We start from the raw sequence: 17,290 nt of genomic DNA on the forward strand, positions 1-17,290 counted from the left end.
TACACCTATTTAAGCAGGCTGCAGTGTATTGAAACTTCGAAATTTTAGCTTTTATACATCACTCGTTTTTTAAAAACAAATTATTATATTTGATAAACATTTTATTTGTCTGTTTTAATTTTGAATCATATAAAAATGGTTATCGGGATCACAAGTATTCCACAAGTTAGTTATTCGAACTTATTATACTATGTTGTACCAACATGAAAATGAATGATACATTTTAACAAAATCTTAAGCCTTTTATTAGTATGGAACTTGGTTTTAAAACGGAGTTTTTTTTTTTACAAGATTTCCATTAACATCAATATCAAAATATTATGTTCTTATAACATAATTTAATGCACTGGCTATCGCCATGCAGGTGGGCAAAGCGAAAAGAGTATACCCACTGAACATCCAATTTCCGCATTATGTCTACGTTTACTTTTTTATGGTTGTTGTTTTTGTTTAGTTTTTATTTCATAACAACATAATAATATTGAGTTCCAAAAAACTTTATATATTGTTTGTCGAACTGTATTATTTTGATTATTACAGCCAATGTTTATCTACGCGTTCATGTTTAAGTGTAATGTACCCCTATTGGTTCGTTTTATTTCTCAATTTCTGTTTCACTTTTAAAATTGTATTGCGTGTTAACAAAAATTGTCGGTCAAGAAAAGAATCCAGATATGAAATTTATGATTATTTTTTTTTAACGCTCAACGTCTATTGAATTGGTTAACAATTATTTATAATAGTTAGACTAGTAAAATATATAAATAAAACATTTTTAGAATTATTGTTAAACTATAAAATTAGGTACCTACATTAGATCTAATTCGCAACTGTTTAACATTAATTTTAAAGAGAAGATCAGCTCTTTTTAAACTTAAATATTTCTTTAATAATAATAACTTAATACCTCTTTCCTAACAATCAAATACTATAGAATTCGACGTTCGATAGATTCTTTAGCCGAACACCTAACAAAAAATTTAAATTAAATTAAGTACTTAGTCAGCTCCAGACTCTGCACTTGCTCCATCCAAGCTAAAAAATCTTAATTTTCAAAGATACCATATCAGACCTGCTGTTGTGTCATTTTCTTAAGAAAAACTCAATCACTTCAGTCAATTTGCATTCGTCATAACATTTCTACTTCCTAGTTCATCCAGAATAAAATAATTATCTCCACCAGTAGCGGATTTAGAAGCACCCGCCGTTTCACATATTGAACTACTTTTTTAATTATAAATTACTTAGATATCACCTATCACGTATAACTAAAATGGGTACTAATTGTAGACTGTACAGATCAGTACACGGATACTGGTGTATTACTGCCGAACAGGTTAAATTTGTTTTTACCCCGAAGTTGTTCATAGTAAGTACCTTAGAGCATTGTTAACAAAATAGCGTCAACTTTAAAAAAAATCCTAGATCAGCAACTGATCTCCACAATGACTTGTTTCCAACGCTCACTCAACAATTAACCACATTCTACTATCGCTTTTCATTTTATTCAAAATCAACCCATCATCAAAATCCTGTAATTAATCGACTAGTTATATGATCCCACACGATTCCATATAATTCCCAGATACGTCTATAACGGACCTGTCCAACTACAACTACTGGGAGACATACTATTTTTATCTGTCGGGTGGCATATTACTGCAGAGTAATCTCCCAATATGTTGTATTCCCGTATTCTGTATAAGTTTTTAATGAACAAAAAAAAAAACTAATACAAAAATTAATTCGATTTGGTGACCATAATCTAAACATTTTTATAACAAAAAAAATGTTATTTCGTACCTCAAACCGTGATCCACAAAAAAATTTCCACCCAATCAATTTATTATATTTTATTAAATATAATAAAGCCATTTTATTTGATTGTGTTTCAAATGTATTCTTATAAAAGTATATTGTATAATATATGCTTATGTGGAGCGTACGTGTAAAATTCAATACTACATAAACATACCTACACCACGCTACTGCAGTTATATTTATAGCCTATAGAGTACCTATAAGTGTATGAAACTTAAATATATACACATTATAATATGTAAACATTATAACTATAGCTTAATTTCATTTTATTTTGTAAACTGTAAATTTGAAATCTTTTTTCGATATGTTAACTCTGCAGACTAAAATATCTTACAAATGTTTATGGAAAGTAAACTATAAAATATTAAAAGTTCGTAAAGTGTAATAAGAATAAATCGTAATGATTAATTAAATTAAATATGACACTGTAAACTATTATTTAATATAAAACATTGATATCTTGATCCCAACCTTAAATAATATGTTATTTTCTTAAACGGATGATATTGCAATTGTAAATAATTTATCAATCATTTTTAATAAAAATACAGGAAGAAATAAAAGATTTTCCGTATTAAATCTTTTAAATATTTATCACAATAGTAAAAATACATTTTTGGATGCACCTCTACTGAATAAAATAATTGTATTAAGTTGCTTATATACAAAAACATTTTAAATACCTATTATAATAGTTTAAGTGTTTATTAATAATTATTGAAATGTCTGACAAATTATTAAGTCACTACGGAAAAAATAAAACTTACATAATATAATATGGCCTATGATCACTTTAAATGTGATATAACTTTAAAATAAGTGACACAGAACTCTTTAATCAAATTTAGTACCTAATGTTTATTAAATATGTATAATACGAACACCTATTATGTTTTATTATTAAGTCTATATGTCTCTCTTTGTTTTTTTTTTTATCTATCTATATATTATTATAGTTATAAGCTTTTACCTATTGTAATTATCTACCCCTTAATGTAACAACAATGTAAAATAATAAATAATTTAGCCAATGGCCTATAAGTCACCGAGGCAGTTTTATCAATAAAAAAAAAAATAAAATATTGTACCTAACCAAATTGTTACCCAAAACAAAAATATAATGTATTAATTTATAAAACTAATGGTCCTTGCTGCCGAAAGTATAATGTTCAATAATAAAAAAAAAATTTTAAATGTAGCAAATATTTAAATTGCAAATGAAAAAAAATGCTTTTGAATAATTGACAAATAAGTCGTGAATAATAATAATTTCTGTTTTTATGTCAAATTTTAATGTACAATAGCATAATTAAATATAATGAATAGAAGATAAAATAATTCATCAACTATGTTCACGCGTTTTTTCTACAATTATGCAGTTATTAAAAATCTGATTTTTGAAGTTAAAATTACCTAAATATCATATTTAAAAAATTTTTAGATTTTATTGTTCTATAACTTACTTAAAGAGTGTCCTCTAGAAATACAAATTCTGTTTTTCAAATAAGAACCCCCTTTTCTACTGTAAAATATTTAACGGATAATTTTTCTGAAAACTTTGATTTATCAAAATAAAAATATGAACTAGTATATTTTAAGTTTTTTAACATTGTGTACTGAGAATAATGGGTCTATGGTAACGGGTTTGAAAGGAGACTATGGTTATTAGAAAATGTTATAAATTAATATGAATTAACATTCATAATTTATAAAAATAGTGAAAATAAAAAATAAAACTGCATTAATAAAACTTTTCAAAACATCATTAGACAATATGCCGAGTGATGAATGCCAAATTGTACTTCGAGCCGACAAAATACCTTCAAGTGAACATGAAAGACGTTTTAATTAAAAATATAGTAATAATACAAGAATATCCAATATCTATTGCGTATTTTTTTTTTGCTTAATGAAATTCTTTATTAAGCCATTTGATACAGAGCTAAACAGTATAACAGTAAGATTATTGATAAAATAATAATAAACAATGACATAAAAATACAAAGAGTGAATAGGCCTCCCATCATCATCATTATTATTATGTCTATTTTATATTTTTTTAAGACCATTTCTTAGGACTATTATTCTTAGTATAAACAATTTAATAACTGCAAAACTACTAGGTCGAATTTTCATTTATATACATCAAAGTTTTCAAAAAAATTATCTCTTAAATAATTTAAAGTATAAAAGGAGGTTCTAATTTGAAAATCAGAAGTTTGTATAGTCATAAAATACTTCTTAAGTGGGTAGCCAAAAAAATCTTAAATAATTTTAAAATATGGTATTTATTATTTAAGTATATTGAAACATTCCAATATTCCATTCTTCAGAATTTGAATAGGCACTATCATTACTAAAGAAAAAATGAGGATGAGTATGCTTGGTGAATTTCCCTGAATAATGTATTTAATATTTATATAGGATTAAGACATATTTTGTCTTAAAATATACATTAAATCGTCAGCTAGAATGAAGCGGGTACCTAAATAATATTATTTTATTATTCTTATATAGAATTATCCTACTTTTGAAATTAACGTTAAGTAGGTACCTAGTAAATGTTTACGTGTTATTTACTTTTCCTTAACATTTTACAATAATGTGTTAAATTTTTGACCGTAAACTATAACAATTTTAAATTATGATGAAAATAATATTTTTTTTAATACATAATATAGAACAAAACAACTTTAAGAATTAGTTTATATTATATTTTCTTTTACAATTTTAAATTTCTCGTTTTAAAATATTCAATCAATATAAAATGAACTCGTATTTAAAATTTAATATTATAATATTAATTATGTTTCATATATCAATTCCAATAGATAGTTTTAATATTTAACAATATAACTAATTTATAATAATAAATTGTGTTAACTAACGTGGTTAGGTTACTTGTAAAAAAAAGTATTATCATATTATTCTGAAAACAAACAATTATAATATTTTAAATCACTGAATAAAATCTTGATTGAAAATTACTGAAAATATCAAACACGGACGTCATAATATAGTCAATCTTGCGTAGGAGTATGTTTTTATGTATAGGCACCTAACCATCCGTGCACCTTTTCGGTATAAAATGGGATACAAATGCAGGGTGAACTCTTTTAACTGCCTCAGTTAACGTGTGGCAGCCGTAGGTAAACTTACCTCCCAGAGCGTGTATGAGCAACAGGTGAGGAAAATACACCGAAACCGAAAAACACAAAATGCATAAGTTTTTCGTTCAAATATATATCTTTGTGTTGATCATTTGGGCTGTGGAAAAGTCTGATTGCAAACAAGGAGGTAATCGTGTTTATTTAATAATTATTGAATAGGTGAATTATTTTTTTCATATAACAAGAAGCGAAAAGTCATCATTAAATTAAAAAAATATTAATGTTTAAAGATAGTTCATACATATTATTCATACTATAAATAAATTTAATATTATAGCGTTAGATTATTAAACAACAATAATAATTACAATATAATAATTTATTTTCTTAAATTTAACTACTAACATAACTCCTTTATATACATTTGTAACTTGAAGTATTAAAGTATTTGTAGCAGTATTATGAAATAACGGGTCTTATACGACAAACTAGCTTGCACACATTTAAAAATATTTATAAATTAAATAATAAATAGAATTTATAATTCTACCACGAACCATAGACCTTAAATGTTATTGTTATTATTAGGTATGTGCCTATATTTAATCAGATAAATATACCTTCTAAATGTCAACGTTATTAGTTATAAAATTTAACTAAAATTAAAACAAATGTATATTATATAATTCTTATTTTAATAAATATAATTGTATGATATTTCTTGTTTTTAAAAATTGTAATTATTTAAAGAAGACCAAAAATCTGTAGAAACGCATTTCAAATATTATGTTATACCTGACAAAAATCGGAAAGTATATTACAAATAAATATGATATTTTATAAAACAATAAAAACAATTTTTTTTTTTCATTACTTAATCACTAAAATTATACATTCATGAAATTTCTTACACTGATACATATTACATACAGCTAAGTTCATCATAATAAAAAATTACTAATTGGTACATACATATTATATACATATAGTACCTATATTTATATTAAACAATATTTATTTAATATTCATAATACGATTTTAATCAATATCTACGAAAATAAAACAATTTGAATATTATGTATAATTATACACTGACTTAAATTAGACAATATATGTTTAACTTTTAAGCACACTATGTTATACAACTAAAATAATTCATACTAAACATTATTAATTATTATTACATACTGGGTAAAGTTTAAGCTAACATTTACTTTTGTTTAAGTTTTATTTTTTGACAATTAATGTACATAATTTACTTCATGTCTACTTGTTCAATTTGGAAAAATAACAACTAACACAAAAAATATCCTTCTTATTAAATGACTGCCAGACATTTCTCCATCGTAGACAAATAATAAGTACATTATAACCATTAGGTACATGAGTTTAGATATTTAAACACCTGCCTAAATGTTTGATTTATGTACTGTAAAATATAATAGTATGATTGATTAACAAAAATCCATTAATATGTCAGAAACTTATAAAAAAAATTAATCAAAAAAAAACATCGATTACATTTTTCAGAAAATAATAATATAATCTAGAATACTGTGTACAACATCAAATAACTAGGTAGCTAATATTTTAATACTAAATATTTATAATAACATAATATATTAAAAATTAATGTTTTTGTAGTTTTTCATTTTTTCATTTTTATTTTATAAATAATGATTTAGACAATACTACAGATTAGGATAAACGTAATAAACAGCGTCAAAAATGTTTATAATATTTTCTTGTGAAAACTAAATTGTTGTGCAATATAAAATACATTTCTCGTCACATACCTAAGTTGTAATTAATTGTTATTACTGAATATCGGTAATAATATAATAACTAATAATTATTGAAAATATTCACAAAAAAATGGTTTCTTCACAAGAACGATAAAAAAATTCCTGTTTTTCAACTTATTATTTCATTTACAATTGATTTAATTAAATAAAAAACAATACCCAATTATTTGTATATGTAGGTACCGACCAAGGGATTTAATTAGTGTTAAATACCTAATTGATTTTGCCATCGTAAATTACACCGTGATTAAATACATTGTATATTGTATATTGTGCTCTAACCTTACATTTCTATCCAAATTATTAAATGAGCAGATTGACTCACCACCACACCTTCTCTCTCTTATTCCTTTAAAATATGTCCCTCCTCGCTTCACTCGTCAACACACCACTTTTAATTTACCTACCTCCTCCACTAATTATGGTTTAAATGAACCACTTCGGCGCTGTATGTATTGCCAATTCAGACCCCACCTTTTCTATCTCACAGGCTTAATCAAGTATTTATGTATCATTAAATTTCACTGTTATATCCCACTAATGTAATTATTTGTATTAATATTAAATGTAAATTGGGCTCACGCCCGTATTGTATGCTTAAATAAATAAATAAATAAATAATATTATAAATGTAAATAAATAAAAAATGGAGAGTTCTATAAAATGATGTGTTATTTCTAAATATTAATTATTATAAAAATTACAAACAATGACTACACTCTTTGGGAATTCGGGATAAGCCCAAATCAGACATTTTTACTCTATATTGTGGTGAATAATTTGTTTCACAAAATGGTAAAAGTTATAAGTTTAAACTATTTTATTTTCAAAATGAATACGAATATTTTAACCATTTAAGCGTTACGTAACAGATTTTTTTGCTTCAAAGTTCAAATCCCTGTATAATCCCAAACATTCCATGAATACCGAGTTAATACGTTCGTCAAAATTCTGTATGGCTATTCTAAAACAGTTGCAATTTAAAAGGCCAAATACTAAATAGTACAGTTTACAATGAGTTTGAAAGTTTTGACATACAATAGTTGTTCGCAATTAAAATGGTTGAACCAAAGTATAATTAGATAGATTACCTATACATATATCGTTGGTGTTACATAAAAAACAAAGTGGGTATATGACTTATTCTTCAGTATGCAATATAATTATTGATATGTTATTAAATTTAACAAATTAATTTTTATAGATTTAAATGAATATTGGTAATTCATCATAATATTTACGTAAACCAGAATAGCTAGATCTAAGGCTGCCTGGCTAATCCATCCCTTAAATTCATCCAATAGTTGTTGTTACTATTATAGACAATAAATAAACCAGTATTTTAGACTAAAAGCTTAAACTTTCTATCAATTAATTTATTTTGTATAACGATACAAAAATATTTAATTTTAACTTTTGCGATGTTCCGCAGCTGTTTACTCATTTAATAGAATCATAATATTGGCCGAATCAGGAACCTCGACCCTATCTCTGTCGTCAACGTTACCGTCAATTTACTCAACAAGCTATGAAACATAGCTGTTCATTTAGTCGTATACCTGTGTCTCTTAGCTGTTCATTAAGTCGTGTACCTATATCTTGTCATATGTGTATATGTGTATATATACTAACTGGTTATCCATTATTGTCTGATCAGCCCAATATTAATAAATATATTATGTAAAATATAAAAGAGCTATAAAGAGCTAGTAAAATCCAATTAATAATAATTGTCGTTTAGTCACAATAACACTAACTTCTATATTATAAAACATAATAATATGAACATATTTTTTTATTACATTTATTCCACTGGGTATTATTATAGTTCTATACAATTTTCCGAATTTATCAAAATAACATTGTGGTATAATTGTATAAATATGTATTATATCATATATAAATAGCTAATAGCATATAATACTTGATCAAATTCGAGATTGGTAATGTCAATAATAAGCGGCCTACATAGGTATTATATAATAATATAATTTAGTTTGTTAACTTAACACGATTTATTCTCAAATATCACTGATAGATACAAAACTATTCATAAGTTTCTAGACTTTCAATAGTCCACGTCTGAAACTAATGAAGACCGTTGTCATAAGGTATAGATAAATAAATCATTCATTTCATCAAAAGTCATTTTTTATCAGCCATACAGTACCAACATGAAACATACAATCTCTATATTTCAAATGTTCATAATAAACTAACGAAAAAAAACATTTTATATAAAATGAAAATAGATATCGACCACACATTGACTTTCCTATAAAAAAATTAAATTGTTAATTATCGTCCTAACCTAACCGTATATTCATCCAAAATATTTTGGATGCTATATAATTTAATTATGAAAATTCGAAATTCACTTGAGCACATTAATATTAGATTGCTATATTTGCATTGGCAGAGTTATTTCAGTCGTGTATCTAAAAATATAATATTTCGCTAAAGCAAATCAATTTAAATGGATTTTTTTTCTTTGCAAATATTAGGCAACCCGTTCAACAATTTTTACTTTTTTATCGATAAATCCGACTGTCCAAGCTATTATTTGATTTCAAATAATTTACATACTACGTACTTAACCTAACCTAACCCCTAACCTTTAAATGCAAATACTTTTACTTCAATTTCGTGAGATTTAGAGCCAGTTAAAATTCAAGAAATCCTAAAATATGGCCAATATAATATTTTTTTTATATTTTAACACCGTTTAAATTTTCAAAATAATTTTGCAATACAGAATCATATAGGGTCTAAAACTTTAGGCCATCAAATATATTTTGGTATACACTAGTTATTTATTTGTCAATAAAAATGAGCAAAAGCCTATGAATATCTTCCATAATTACAAACTTCTTTCCAATCATTCTTATATACTGAATTTCCTTTAACTCACTATTCTGCATAAACAAGAGGTCAATAGTCAATCATACGGCTTCCAATCTTACTCTTCTATTGTAAACATCCCTCTTTTTCATAGAAATCTATTCGTAGGTATGTCTTTATTTTTTACTTATAAGAATTGGAGACTATTCAGCTACCCTAAAATCTTTTTGATTATAAAAATAATGTCATATTCAGATTATGTACTATATATTTTTTAAATTAATTTATTACATTATTATTAATAATCAATATATTATTAAATATTATATTCTAATTTCTTTACTATAATTTTTATGTTATAAATAAAAAAAAACTACTAATAATAACGATAAATTATAAGCGTATACTGCATAGTCTTAAGGGACTTTGTCGACAACCATAATTAAAACATACGAGTCCCACTGTGGCAAAATAGATTACAGCATTAAATTTTAATAAACTTTCAGACTGAACATTTAAAAACCGCCTAAGTTTGTTCATAGAGAAACAACAATTTATATTTTATTATATAGGTATTTAATAATTTTAGCAACAACACATTTCCATTTGATATTTATTTTTTGTATCATGTAAGTGTAGGAATATCGTTTTTTAAACATATTTTTATGTTGATAAACGTTCGCGATTCTAGAATATATATCAATGTATAAACCCTACTTTGTTTAAATGAAAAGCATTAAAAATCATTCCATGTTCATTATTTTGTTAGTATTGAATAAATATGTGTTTATTTTTAATTTCCCGTGATAAAGGTAACACCTAAAATAGCCAAAATTTATTTTCCTATACAAAGTGTACCTACATAAATATTAAAAAATTATATACCTAAATTTAAAAAAAAAAGTTATAAAACTAAAAGTTCAAAAAAAACTAAAATTTTGGTGTACCTACAGGTCATCAGAACCAGCTAATGAATGCTGAAGATTTCGATTTTTATAATGGAGGTAAGAAAAAGAACGCAACATTTATCATGCGGTTTTATAATATTCACACGTTTTCTAAAACAATTCCCATCACTGCTGCACCGTAGAAACAATATTTTACAATTATTAACTAAATCGCTAAACAAAATTAAAATATGTTCTAATATCACTATATTTCACGCATCTCTTGTTGATCGACACTATACTTAACATAATATTATTATCACCTTTTTATTTATTAAATACACGAATATAAGTTACTATGTACTAACTATTTAACCTATTACATTATATATTATGTATTGGTTCTTTGTTACATGAATTATAAAAAGTTATATTTAATTCTTATTTTTTTATATACATAAATATATTAAATAATTATTAATTACACGTACCTATTTATTTTTAATTAATATTAATATATTTTTAATTATATTTATGCGTTAAGTCATACGTTTATACCAAAAATCCATTACTTATTTACCATACCTAATTAATTTTTACTTTGTATTTTTTTCTTGAAATTCTTTATTTAAAATAATATTTATTAACATTGTGTATGTGTATTATTATTATTTAAATTATTATCATTATGACATTATTAAAACAACGCTACAGTGTTTCACTAATATAATGCTCAGTCTCTCCAACAAACATTTAAGAAAGAAAGATGTTCATTATTTTTATAACACTGGTATTTGAGCAGAAAAAGGGTTAAATTAAATTCTTATTTTAATTTGCTTTTCTAATAAAATCCCACTGTATATTATAGAAAATATAAGGCAAATTTTTTTTTATACTTTAAAATAATATATTGTATGTCGAAGTGGTACAATTTTTTATGTAAAATCCTATATATAATAAATTTCGAATGCGCCTTGATTAAAAGATAAATAAATTTAGTTAATTTAAATATTACATTGATTGCGATCAAACGAATGTAACAAAATATAAATACAAGTTAAATTGTTGTTGTCTTTTACTCTTTATACAGTTAAACATTTGTAGGTCAGTGCAGTTCAATTTAAAAGGTTATTTTTTTCATATTTTTTCTATTCATAAAAACAAATATAGACATCTAATTAAAAACATGTCATTAGTTATATTGGATTACGTTAAGCCTTCACATTTACTTATGTGATTTATCTCTTTCAATACGCAGAAGGGTATTTGAATTTGATAAGTAAAATTGTACAAAAGTTAATTTTATTAAAGTGGTGTTAGAATCGTTAGATCTAAAAAAAAAGATTTTAAAAACGTTATCAATGCATGCCATATCCCATGGTAATAAAACGGTTATTTTCATTAAGTTATATTATTTTCTCATGTTGACAATATTATGCTTTAGGTATTTAGTTGTCAATTACCTATTAATTTTCTTGATTTAAAGTATTTACTCTTATATTCTTCCGTAAACGATATTAATCATGATTCATGGCCATGGTTAGAAGTCAATTATTAACAATCGTCCCTGGATAAGATACTAAAGAAGAACAACAGGTTTAAAATTACTAACTGTAATCTAGTTTTATATGATTTGTTAGATTTTATCAACAACAAAAAACACTCCAACCTACAGAGTGCTCAAAAAGCTTGGAAGCGATCATTCGACTAATAATTAGGACTGATAAACGATAATAATATGACATAAAAAATTATTAACTAATTAAGGTGATAAAATATTTTATTACCTAATAAATGTTTTGCAGTGTAATCTGTATTGCTATTTTATGTAGACATAAAAACATACAAACAGTAATTAAATCGTTTCCAAATTGTTTGAACACCTTGTATATTATTATGATACATGATTTCGAAGATTATCGTGAAATTATGATATTTTGAACAAGGGAGCGCAAAAATATGTTTTGTGTCAAACTAATTTTGTTGTACTTAAATCTTATTTAATTTTTACATTTTATAAATATCATGTCTACCCCGAGTGGCGAGTAGGCCTGACTAACTCGTTTTACAAAAAAAAAAAAGGTTATTGTTCACATCAACATGTAAATAATGAATGGTGAAATCCACGCAAAAATATAATATGCTGTTTTCAACATTTAATTATTTATTTAATAGTTATAATATTAATAATCAGACATAACAAAATTAAATTAATTAAAATGATTTCTAAAATACCTTGTAATAGAATAATTGTATTACCACCTTCAATATCGGTAGGTATATAGCTGGTATTTGTTAAACGTGATACAGCGAATTATTTGGAAAAAAACACACACTTGTGGTACACCTCCAGTTTTATGTTGTGGTAGATAGTTAAATAACGTAAAGTCGAATGTTTGAGTGATAATCCAAACGTTTAGACAAGTACATCGGAAATTTTCTAATGTGTATTCTATCCATAATATAATAGAAACGTGGGTAGTTCTACACATAACCAAACAAATAAGAATTTCTGATACGAGATCGCCCAAAACTATAGAAGATATTGTAGATATTGTTATTTTGTAGCTTTTATATACAAGAAAAATGATAAATTGTGTATCTAAACTACAATTTCATAAATAAGATTAAATGTTTGTTTATGGACAATATAGGTACATTGGTATTTATTATTATTATTAATGAAAATGTGTTTCAAAAATAATATATTATTTCTAAAACATTTGTTTGATTCTGTACAAAAATTTTGAATTACAATTTTTAGTTTTTGGATATTATAGTTACTGAATATACATAAATTAAATTTAAGAAGTATGTTTTTATTTTACATGGTTCTATTAAATTTTAAAAATACATTAGATTATATGATATGAATATCATAATATGAACAGTCATTTTCAGAATTTTGGTTAGGTACCTATTACAGAAACTTACCTCAAGAGTTTAAAGGATTGTATTTTTAAAAAAAATATGGTTAAAATTTTAAATAAGAAAATATTATAGATACCCATAACACTTCAAAATTACAGTATTCTTTATTATATTGTATTTATTATTAAGAATAACAATAAAATAAGATTATTACAAAAAACAATTTAACGATTTATCTCTTAGAACTTGCTAGTTTTTCCTACTATAAAACCTTTTTAATGTCATTCACCAAAAAATACAAATAGTACGTAACATCATAAAACATTTTCTACAAAAATAAAATAATAGTTTTTTGGGAAATACTAAAATAGTTAAGAAGGTATTTTGATGTTAAAATATATTATAAATTAATAGTTTTTTAACAAGGAAATGCACTCGGTTTTTGTTGGATAGTAACTATGTAATTATCAACATTATAAATTCATCAAAGTACAGTGAATTGCAGCAATTAATGTTAATATTATGATTGTGATTTTGTATTGATTTATTTTGTGCACCACTTAGTTGTTTTGATAAATTAATTACAGCATTTTATACTATAAAATAGGTATAGAACCATTTACACAGTATAGTAGTATACCATTATATTTTAACTATAGGTAATGTAAAAATTGGATCGCTGAAAACATACCACAGTGGTTGAGATATGTGATATAACAAAACGTGAAAAAAAAATAATTGGGGGAAATGAGTAAGTATGCTAAATAGTAATTTAATCTAATGTACCTTAATCAATGAGTGGGTCACTGTAATGAAGATGAATCTGAATTCAATCATTGCATAAAAAAAAAGAATCTGGATGAAGGAGAAGGTGGATTGGTATTATCTATTTCTAAGGATAGTTCATGTTACATTATATTTAAATTATAATTAGTATTTTCTTAATTCGATAGGCTAAACTGATTATTGCCAAAAACATCGGAGGATTACAATTTACAACCTAAATCGAAAAAAGTTTCAAATGTCTTTAAATAGCTCAAAATATTTTTAAAATATATCATGTCAAAAAAATTCTAATATGAATATTTTGTGAAAGTTTCAGGTCCCCATCGATACTTCCTTATACTTTACAATAAAAGAAAAACAAAACAGATTCAAAAGATATTTTTCTACTTTAGACCCCCCTCCCCCTCCCACAAAGAACCAACTACATCATATTTGATACCATGAACTAATCACCTCCAATGTTGAAGATTGAAGCAAATTGTCTGCTCTTAAACCTGATGACAGACACACCAAAAAAATGTGAAAAAAAAATCATTGTAAAACCAATACATTCCACGCTCCATTCAGAATCTAAAAAATATCTCCTTTAATTTCACTATTTGCTCAACTTGTCAATGTACAATATGTTTCAACCTGACTATTCAATATTTCATAAAAAAACAACCTTTTATTTTCTTTGGAAATAAATCTAGAAAATACTTTTTTTGCATTCATCTCAAAGCATCCCTGTCCACATTTTCAGAGTGATGGGTGGTTTGAAAATATATTAACAAATTTCGGTTAGTTTGAGTTTGATAAAAAAAACTGAAATTGGTTTTCAATTTTAATTTCACGGTAAAAATAGTATAATATTGCGTCTTGTTTGAAAGTCATTTGAAACTGTAAAATTCATACATAAAAACAATGTACATTTTTTTTTAAATTACTCAATATAAATGTTTTATATGGTCTCTTGTAACCTAATCATCTTGTAGAACAACAAACTTTTTATTTAAGTGTTTGCATTCAGGAAACGTCTGTATTATGTTCTATTTAATATGTATCTAATTCAGAGTTTCCGAATACTTAAAAGGTGTTCCATAAAAATTTAAAATTTTTGCTACATGGCCAATGCCCACAAAAATAACAATAAATAATATTAAAAACAAATAAAATACGTATTAATAAATAGTATTTTTAGTGAAAATTACAAATTTGTATTTTAATATTTATATTTTGTTCTGAGTATTTGAATTTTGAATGTTCGTTCGGTTTTCGACGTTTGTTTTTCCCGGACTTAAAAATACTTCTTATTGAAATGTACAAAATATTTCTCAAAACTGCGCCTCAACTTTTATTAACTATGGGACCTAATTACCTAGTTACTAGGTAATAATAATATATCGTGAGGAAAACAAATTTGGGAACCACTGATTTAATGCAATGTTACGATGTACCTATACCGAAAAATGCAATGTTCCATGTCCCATTTGACTTTGTAGTAACTAGTAAGCATCAAAGCATAAAGCAAATCAAGCATCAATCTTACTATTACAAATGTTGGTTAATATTATTTACGAATAATATCTATTTGAAATTAAATACACATTGACACTGTGGTTTAAAATGTTTATTTTTTACATAAACATTTGAAATATATTGAAAACAAGTAACTGCAAGAAATGATAAAGAAATATAAGCCAAAATCCGTTTTTGGCCAAAAATCGTTGCTTTCAAGTTTTATAAGACCTGTGCCCCATAATCCCAACTAATTCGATTTCTCTAATCCTAAATCTTATTTTATCGAGTGGTATGTTATAACTTATTAGTAGTTATTGCCAACAATTAACATAATATTTATGATTAATAATATGGTGCTTAATAACAAAAACGTGTTTTGACTATTAAGAATTAGTATTTTATTGTTAAATATAAAGTATGTTTTATTTTGTAAAATGTATATATTTTAATATTGATCACGTTATAGAATTTAAATAATTACGAAATTTACTAACCATTGAAATTATTAATTGAATAATTGATGGTGTGTGTATATAATACAATGCCAGGGATCAAACATTTTTTATAACTTGAAAAAAAATATGTTTAAACATTTTTTAACACATTTGGCACAAAAAAGTTTAGAAAGTAAAAATTAAACAAAAACAGATATTTTTTATTTAAAAAAAAATAAAAGTCAAAAGGATTTTGTATGAAATAAAAATTGACTGTTAAATTTGATCCCTGCAACGGCGCGTTATACCTATATAATGTATTATTAAATGTTTTTTTTGTTGCAGCAGCATGCTTAAATTATGGTCATTCGTGTTGGGGAGGTAAATTATAACATACAATATTAATCATGAAATTAAATTTATAAAAAAATTAATATTACAGTAAAATGACTCTGACAATCTAAATGTGATTGATATAAATTAATATGACGTATTTGTATTTCACACAGCTCACGGCAAGCGCAACGTCCCAAACGACCTAGACAGTTTGATAAGATATCGGATGGCTGTTTTTAAGAAATCGGGACACAGAGACTCATTCATAAATCCAAACGCAGACCAATCGCAAGAAGATATTCCAAACTATTACAATATTTTTAAACATTATTCGAAAATAAATTCGGTGAAAACAAATAAGTAATAAAATTGGAATTATTCTTGAATTACAAAATTTATAAATAATTATCCATCTTATATTTTGTCGTAGCGATGACACCGTTGACACCTGGAGCCTTGAGCCGAGCAATAACTTACCTAGCGGTGGGTCGTACTATGAAGATCAAGTCTTAGATCCCAGGATTGAATATAAAATTATGGTAATAGCTCTTCATTTGTACACGCTATTGAGTTATAAATTATAATAATATGATTGAAAAAACAAATTTAATTTTTAACTATTGAAAAATTAATCTATGTATCTTTTTCACAGAAAATATAGGCGAAGAAGTACCACAATTTATTCTACAACGTTAATAGTTCATACTTGGAGAAACCGGAAAAATTAATATTTCAAATATGTAACAACAATACCTTGTAAATGTCAAAATAATAAGATATTAAAATTTTGGTCACATATTTTAATTTAAATACACAACCTACGAACACCGTTAATGCAAACATTATTTATATTTTCTGATAACATTTTAAAAAGTGTTTGTTTCTTTGTACTGAAT

At 24.9% G+C, this 17,290-nt stretch overlaps 1 protein-coding gene across 3 annotated transcripts; it reads left to right on the forward strand.

Annotated features, from left to right (window-relative positions):
- The first annotated feature begins 4,771 nt into the window (after positions 1-4,771).
- On the forward strand, positions 4,772-17,280 carry LOC100570556 (neuropeptide CCHamide-1). 3 transcript variants are annotated; one of them, XM_029487557.1, is made up of 6 exons: positions 4,772-5,121; positions 10,534-10,584; positions 16,407-16,439; positions 16,568-16,754; positions 16,825-16,933; positions 17,047-17,280. In XM_029487557.1, exons 1-6 carry the CDS (start codon positions 5,043-5,045, stop codon positions 17,053-17,055), a joined length of 468 nt encoding a protein of 155 aa, XP_029343417.1. In that variant the 5' UTR covers positions 4,772-5,042; the 3' UTR covers positions 17,056-17,280. The 3 variants fall into 3 exon arrangements, with proteins under 3 accessions (XP_029343417.1, XP_003243346.1, XP_008181304.1); XM_003243298.4 differs by lacking the exon at positions 10,534-10,584 and having other exon boundaries at positions 4,777-5,121; positions 16,404-16,439; XM_008183082.3 differs by lacking the exon at positions 10,534-10,584 and having other exon boundaries at positions 4,779-5,121.
- The last annotated feature ends 10 nt before the right edge of the window (positions 17,281-17,290 follow it).

This window comes from Acyrthosiphon pisum, chromosome A1, assembly GCF_005508785.2.
Source record: "Acyrthosiphon pisum isolate AL4f chromosome A1, pea_aphid_22Mar2018_4r6ur, whole genome shotgun sequence".
Taxonomy (NCBI): domain Eukaryota; kingdom Metazoa; phylum Arthropoda; class Insecta; order Hemiptera; family Aphididae; genus Acyrthosiphon; species Acyrthosiphon pisum.

Coding starts and splice junctions, on each gene's coding strand:
- LOC100570556 (XM_029487557.1), top strand. CDS start 5,043: ATGCATAAGTTTTTCGTTCAAATATATATCTTTGTGTTGATCATTTGG. Junction 16,440..16,567: donor TGGTCATTCGTGTTGGGGAG/GTAAATTATAAC, acceptor TATTTCACACAG/CTCACGGCAAGCGCAACGTC. Junction 16,755..16,824: donor AATTCGGTGAAAACAAATAA/GTAATAAAATTG, acceptor ATTTTGTCGTAG/CGATGACACCGTTGACACCT.